Source organism: Taudactylus pleione, unplaced genomic scaffold (genome assembly GCF_031769625.1).
Source record: "Taudactylus pleione unplaced genomic scaffold, aTauple2 ptg000281l, whole genome shotgun sequence".
Lineage (NCBI taxonomy): Eukaryota > Metazoa > Chordata > Amphibia > Anura > Myobatrachidae > Taudactylus > Taudactylus pleione.
This window is the reverse complement of record NW_028284683.1, coordinates 1110334-1118741: the sequence shown is the minus strand read 5'-3', so window position 1 is coordinate 1118741 and position 8408 is coordinate 1110334. Positions and strand designations below refer to the sequence as shown.

At 40.6% G+C, this 8408-nt stretch overlaps 1 protein-coding gene across 1 annotated transcript in view; it reads right to left on the bottom strand.

Moving 5' to 3' along the window:
* Positions 1–1874: 1874 nt before the first annotated feature.
* The window catches only part of TWF2 (twinfilin actin binding protein 2), a 95246-nt gene continuing 88712 nt past the window's right edge, over positions 1875–8408 (bottom strand). The window contains exon 9 of the mRNA XM_088482039.1: positions 1875–2875. Within this exon, the coding sequence (XP_088338165.1) occupies positions 2708–2875 (168 nt within the window). The 3' untranslated portion in view covers positions 1875–2707. The remainder of the gene's footprint in view (positions 2876–8408) is intronic.

The following is an 8408-nucleotide window of genomic DNA, read 5'->3' as shown; positions in this document are numbered from 1 at the left end:
ATGTGTGAGCGTGAGATGGCGCTGTATATACAGATACATGTGTGAGATGGCGCTGTATATACAGATACATGTGTGAGCGTGAGATGGCGCTGTATATACAGATACATGTGTGAGATGGCGCTGTATATACAGATACATGTGTGAGCGTGAGATGGCGCTGTATATACAGATACATGTGTGAGATGGCGCTGTATATACAGATACATGTGTGAGTGTGAGATGGCGCTGTATATACAGATACATGTGTGAGTGTGAGATGGCGCTGTATATACAGATACATGTGTGAGCGTGAGATGGCGCTGTATATAGAAACATGTGTGTGCGTGAGATGGCGCTATATATACATGTGTGAGCGTGAGATGGCGCTGTATATACATGTGTGAGCGTGAGATGGCGCTGTATATACATGTGTGAGCGTGAGATGGCGCTGTATATACATGTGTGAGCGTGAGATGGCGCTGTATATACATGTGTGAGCGTGAGATGGCGCTGTATATACATGTGTGAGCGTGAGATGGCGCTGTATATACAGATACATGTGTGAGCGTGAGATGGCGCTGTATATACAGATACATGTGTGAGCGTGAGATGGCGCTGTATATACACATACATGTGTGAGCGTGAGATGGCGCTGTATATACAGATACATGTGTGAGATGGCGCTGTATATACAGATACATGTGTGAGATGGCGCTGTATATACAGATACATGTGTGAGATGGCGCTGTATATACAGATACATGTGTGAGATGGCGCTGTATATACAGATACATGTGTGAGCGTGAGATGGCGCTGTATATACAGATACATGTGTGAGCGTGAGATGGCGCTGTATATACAGATACATGTGTGAGCGTGAGATGGCGCTGTATATACAGATACATGTGTGAGCGTGAGATGGCGCTGTATATACAGATACATGTGTGAGATGGCGCTGTATATACAGATACATGTGTGAGCGTGAGATGGCGCTGTATATACAGATACATGTGTGAGATGGCGCTGTATATACAGATACATGTGTGAGCGTGAGATGGCGCTGTATATACAGATACATGTGTGAGATGGCGCTGTATATACAGATACATGTGTGAGTGTGAGATGGCGCTGTATATACAGATACATGTGTGAGTGTGAGATGGCGCTGTATATACAGATACATGTGTGAGCGTGAGATGGCGCTGTATATAGAAACATGTGTGTGCGTGAGATGGCGCTATATATACATGTGTGAGCGTGAGATGGCGCTGTATATACATGTGTGAGCGTGAGATGGCGCTGTATATACATGTGTGAGCGTGAGATGGCGCTGTATATACATGTGTGAGCGTGAGATGGCGCTGTATATACATGTGTGAGCGTGAGATGGCGCTGTATATACATGTGTGAGCGTGAGATGGCGCTGTATATACAGATACATGTGTGAGCGTGAGATGGCGCTGTATATACACATACATGTGTGAGCGTGAGATGGCGCTGTATATACAGATACATGTGTGAGCGTGAGATGGCGCTGTATATACAGATACATGTGTGAGCGTGAGATGGCGCTGTATATACAGATACATGTGTGAGCGTGAGATGGCGCTGTATATACAGATACATGTGTGAGCGTGAGATGGCGCTGTATATACAGATACATGTGTGAGATGGCGCTGTATATACAGATACATGTGTGAGATGGCGCTGTATATACAGATACATGTGTGAGCGTGAGATGGCGCTGTATATACAGATACATGTGTGATCGTGAGATGGCGCTGTATATACAGATACATGTGTGAGCGTGAGATGGCATGCACACAGTAAATCGCAGGTCAGCAGGTCTATATAGCATCAGACTTTCGCCAGGCAATAACACGCCAGGCGGTACGTAAAAACAAAGTACTTTTATTTATTTTGTATAGAAAATACAGAGCTTAGGGCGCAGTAATCGGATTTCCCAGGAAGACCTGGCCTTGGCGGATGCTTTGTGTGGAATGTACACCATCTCCAGGAGGTTAATGTAAAAGTCCGGGATGAAACGTCTGCCAGTAAGCGCATGATGAAAGCAGGGCCAGGAAAAGATTGCAACCCCTTGGGCCAATTTCTCGTCGGTATAGTATGACGGCATTAGCAGGAAGGGAAACCACCTTTTCCAGCGATCGATGCCTCTGGGTGATGAACATTTTCTGGCAGAGCCTTATCTGATGTCATGAACTGTAACACTAGGTGCCTGTTGCCCAATTCCAAAAGTAAACAGTAACATAATTCTACAGGCAGCTAATACCAGCACTACAAAGAGAGTATAAAAGTCATTAAATACTCCTAATTGCGCCACTCCTGCGCCATTGTGTCCGGACTGATGAGAGCGGCTGAAGGTCACGGCAGTGGCATGTGTAAGCAAACCGTGAGCGATGCGATTTGGCACAAGGAGAGAGCGCCAGGAAAAATCTATGCGCGAGGGCGAGATGGTCACCAGGTCTCACATCATTCTGGCTTAAACAAAAGCAAAATGTAAGAAATAAAAAAAAAAAAAGGAGGATCCCATCCGGACCGTATCCACGTAAGAAGCCACAGCTATAGAGGAAGAGGAGGGAGCACGGGGTTCCCCGGGGGCCCAGACACAGACTCATTTTGTCTTAAAACTCATGGAAGTTCCCGCACATTATACAGGGTCCATCCTGGCAACATTTGGAAGGCCCAGGCTAGGACAGCAATCACCTGTTTAACTGTCCTCTCCATTCTCCCCCGGCCCTTTTATCAGACGCTTTTGTCCACGTTTCCCTGCAGGTCCTTTGGGTTTGGCAAAAGCCTGTTTGAAGGCGTGTTGTTTGGGGTGGACCTCGTCGTACAGAAACTCAGACGTCAGCTCCGAGCCATCCTCAATCTCAATCTGGAAAATAAAGACACAAAACGTGGATATAGGATCCGCCATGGATTCAGGGCTGAAAAATCTTCCGCTGTATTGGAATATGAAGATTAATAGGCAAAGTTGCCGACCTTTTTTCTACAGAGACCTCATCCTATAGTGACAGCACCTTATGGAGTATCTATGACCATACTCCCTGTTCTATAGAGACATCATCCTATAGTGAAAGCACCTTATGGAGTAACTATGACCATACTCCCTGTTCTATAGAGACGTCATCCTATAGTGACAGCATCTTATGGAGTAACTATGACCATACTCCCTGTTCTAAACAGACCTCATCCTATAGTGACAGCACCTTATGGAGTAACTATGACCATACTCCCTGTTCTACAGAGACATCATCCTATAGTGACAGCACCATATGGAGTAACTATGACCATACTCCCTGTTCTACAGAGACATCATCCTATAGTGACAGCACCATATGGAGTAACTATGACCATACTCCCTGTTCTACAGAGACCTCATCCTATAGTGACAGCACCATATGGAGTAACTATGACCATACTCCCTGTTCTACAGAGACATCATCCTATAGTGACAGCACCTTATGGAGTAACTATGACCATACTCCCTGTTCTACAGAGACATCATCCTATAGTGACAGCACCTTATGGAGTAACTATGACCATACTCCCTGTTCTACAGAGACGTCATCCTATAGTGACAGCACCTTATGGAGTAACTATGACCATACTCCCTGTTCTATAGAGACATCATCCTATAGTGACAGCACCTTATGGAGTAACTATGACCATACTCCCTGTTCTATAGAGACATCATCCTATAGTGACAGCACCTTATGGAGTAACTATGACCATACTCCCTGTTCTACAGAGACATCATCCTATAGTGACAGCACCTTATGGAGTAACTATGACCATACTCCCTGTTCTATAGAGACGTCATCCTATAGTGACAGCACCTTATGGAGTAACTATGACCATACTCCCTGTTCTACAGAGACATCATCCTATAGTGACAGCACCTTATGGAGTAACTATGACCATACTCCCTGTTCTATAGACACACAATATATTACAGTAAGGACAATAGGCCTGATTCAGAGTTGTACGCTATTTGCGACAATATCGCACCTTATGGTAAAAGACGCCCACGGCCGGCATTGCAGATCCCAGTGCTGCGTCTGATCACCATCAGACAACCATTGGCCATCTGAGTAAACCTAAGCTTACTCAGAATGGCCGCCGAGGCCAAGAAATCTGCTTCGGAAGAAGCAGACTTCCTGGCCAATGGTTGTCCGATGGTGATCAGACGCAGCATCTCACGCTCACCGTCCCCGAAGGGCTGCAGCATATCCTTCCTGCTGCGGCTTAGGGGGTCCTGCGAGCGATCTCGCTGACACTCGTCGGAACGTGCATAGTATAGATCCTGCGCATACACCTATTGGTCTAACAGAGTTATAAGCAGACCCAGGGGTCTGCTCCCAACTCTGTATAAGGTCCACTGTGTGGTTCTCTCTCAGTTCTCCTGTAGTGTGACCTCTGTATACATATAATTAGCGGCCTGTGTACTTCCTCTGTACACATATGTGTAGCGGATTAGTAATACAGAGAGATAGCTACACCTGCACACATAGAAATAAGGCAAAGTATTTTGAGACCCCGTTATTCTATATTAAGAGAGATCATTATTCTCTTCGGGGGTGCTGCCTAGAGACTAAGGGCCTGATTCAGAGCCGCTCGTAAGCGGCAGCTCGTTCACTCCGAGCGATGTTTGCCAAACTGCGCATGCGTACGGATCGTTATACGCATGCGCGAACCAGTCAGTGCGGTCGAAATTCATGTGCTCGCAAAATAGCGAGTGCCTGCTAATATGAGTGACAGGATGAGGCGTATGTGGGTGGTAACAGGGGAAGGTGCTTGGAAACGGGGAGTGGAGATCCGATCGCAGGCGTGCTTAAAGGTCAAAACGGGCGTTTTATGGGTGTGCATATTTAAAACAGCAGCGTCATGGACCACGTCACTGGGTTTTTTTTTAGCCAGAACTGCTCGCAAAATTGTGGTAGCAAAAACCAACCACAAGAATAGCGAGCAGCTCATACCCTGTTCGATGTACTCGATTAATCTAATAAATAGCGGACATGACGTAGGATGCGAGCGGCCAGGGGGCGTAGTTTCCCAAAAAACGGCCGCAAGTTTTGTTCGCTCATTCAGACCTAGAGTCGTGAACAGACCGCAAACAGCGAACGGTTCATTTGAATAGCCACCCCTATTTTCTGGACGAGCGAGCGCAAATAGCGACCGGCTCTGAATCAGGCCCTAAGATAATAGTAGAACAATAATGCAAGAAGCAGAAAGTTATGTCTCACAGGAAGGCGCACAAAATGAAATATATTTTGATAAAACTAAACTTTAGGTATACTCTAAAAATGTCCCCATCTTTGGGACAGCGGCCATCGAAATAAAGGTTAAAATGTTTTGTTTTATAGAAGAGTAGTGACAAAAAGTACTGAAAATGTGAAATAAAAGTGTATAACCCCGCTGTGTGTCTACATTATTATTCCGTCTTCATAGGTATATAAGGGTTAATTCAATTGAACTCTGAGTCGAAGGGGTAAATGAAATAAATGAGATTATCTGTTTAATTTATAAAAGAGAATGGTCTCATTTATCAGCTGATATCTAAGCAGTGCACTGAATAATTGTGACAATCTCCATAGATTCTTTCTCCCCTAAATAGATATCTTAGGTATAGTTGTTATCCAGAACACATCTATATATATTTTGCTGTGACCTTATTGGTATATAGGTCTTTATTATAGTCACAGTCTGCTGTCAGCTTTCCTTCACACTTGTTGTTTGGTATTCATGAATCCCCCTCCACACTGTATGATTTCAGTTGGGACTGGTTACATCTTATATTATGAACTTTATTAATATACAGACCTTGAATCAATTGCGGTCACAGTCTGAAATCACACAGTTATTGGCTTAATATTTAAGAGATCTTCTATTACAGTCTATAACAGTTTCGTGCCAAGACCTGAATAAATTTCATCCTCCGTAATTACCTGTAAATGTACTAGGGTGAGTTTCTTATACGTAATACAGTAAATTTAATTTATGATTTATGATCATTTAATTTTTAAAAAGTAGTAAAGATAGACCAAATTCCCCAAAGATGTGGGGAATTTGGTATATCTTTACTACTTTTTAAAAATTAAATCATAAATTAAATTTACTGTATTATTTATAAAGAAACTCACCCTAGTACATTTACAGGTAATTACGGAGGATGAAATTTATTCAGGTCTTGGCAATATTGGAATAGGATTGTACAACAATGACAGATGATACCATTCAGGGATATTTGATAATCCATGAATAAAACCAAGAGAAATATTAATAGGTAGAGCTTTATGAAGAAACAAGCTCTAACCAATATAATTCTTGAGGATTGTGTATACTCATAACAGGCTAATAAAACTATGAACAATCAAGTTAGGACTAAATAATATTATATATGGATACCATTTGACACTCACTGCAGGAAGCCAATCTCATAGAATGAGACCAACATATGAGGGTTTGTAAGAATATGGGGAGTATATTGACTATATATCTCTCAACTTAAATTACCGAATCATGAGCAATCTTGCTACCAAGCAATAATTTGGGATGTGTCCTTAATCACATAAATATAAAATCTTATATTTTTTTATATTATAGTAGTTTTATTTTTTCTAGTTTTTTTACACATCACTATATGTAATATATTTTATTTTTACTTTAACACACATTTTAATTTCACAAATTTTTCTCTTACACCGATCACAAAATATGTATTATGACTCACTTATGAATTTAATCATAATAATATTAATTATATATTCCTGATTAACCACCTCTAATCAATCATAGTACATAATACACGCAAATACAATATATACATTTATATAATCATGAAATATTAGGAGTCACTCATTAATTCAATCACAGGAATATTTTTTATATGTCCCTTATTAATTATTCACAATTAATCACAGTGCATATTTTTATTCAATATTTATTTATATCACCATTCATTAGTATTTACATCACATGACAACACAATACACATATTCATATACATGTAGGTCTTCTAACACTTTATTCAATATTTATTTAATCTTTATCAACAATGGGGTACTGTATAAATACAGTTTCCCCATATATATGTAATACACAGGAATACAAGGAGCTGAGATAACTTTTAGGATATACCAACTCCATATATTCATTTTATAGATTTACTCATATATTCCTCTGTATGACATGTATATTTTTATTTTTGAATTATTTATATAATCAACATCTCTTTCTAACCCTTATTTTATTATCACGAAAACGGTCCTCAATAAACCTGTAATAGTAATAATGACCAATTCCCATTCCTAATATGAATGGAGGGTTGCTATTAAACTATATCAATAATGCTGGAAGTGGAAAATATAACCACTATGAATACTTACCTCAGTTATTTATAGGAATAATAATAATAATGTAGAATAGTAAAGAAGTACAAACTCATACTTAGAATTAATGATACAATATTATAGATTTATTTAAGAATTTACACTTCTCACATAAAGATAATAGGAACTGATAACAATGTAGTATAGTGAATCATCGTAAGATCTTACTTTCAGTAGACAACAACAAAAGTATCATGCAGTCCGGACAGACTAAGATCTGATTGGCAGGAAAGAACACACCCACCCTAACTACTTAATGGAATACCAAGCATTTACCATACATTGAAAAATAGGAATATTACTGATACAAGTATCACGTGACGCGGCATTCTCAATAAGGATGAGAGATGGCATTTGATTGGCCCTGCACGTCACGTGACCGGGAAACAAAGTTCTATTGGCTCCCACATATCAATATAGCATGGGAATGTAGAGGCAATCGGCTTGCCTAGAAAAAGCTATTTTTAGCGAAATGCGCGTCGGTATGCCCACGCTGTGTCTGCACTTATTGTATATTGTTGCTTTGGTAAGCACTAGATATGTCAATATAAAATAATAGGTGTTAATAGTTCCAACAACAGGAACGCTATTACGTGTATGGGTCTCTGAGTTTCACAGTCTGCAACTGATAGATGGTAGCAACATTGTTACCACATGTATCTCATGAACGCTTTGATAGCAACCACAATAAGAAACTGTTGTAGACTGTAATAGAAGATCTCCGAATATTAAGCCAATAACTGTGTGATTTCAGACTGTGACCGCAATTGATTCAAGGTCTGTATATTAATAAAGTTCATAATATAAGATGTAACCAGTCCCAACTGAAATCATACAGTGTGGAGGGGGATTCATGAATACCAAACAACAAGTGTGAAGGAAAGCTGACTGCAGACTGTGACTATAATAAAGACCTATATACCAATAAGGTCACAGCAAAATATATATAGATGTGTTCTGGATAACAACTATACCTAAGATATCTATTTAGGGGAGAAAGAATCTATGGAGATTGTC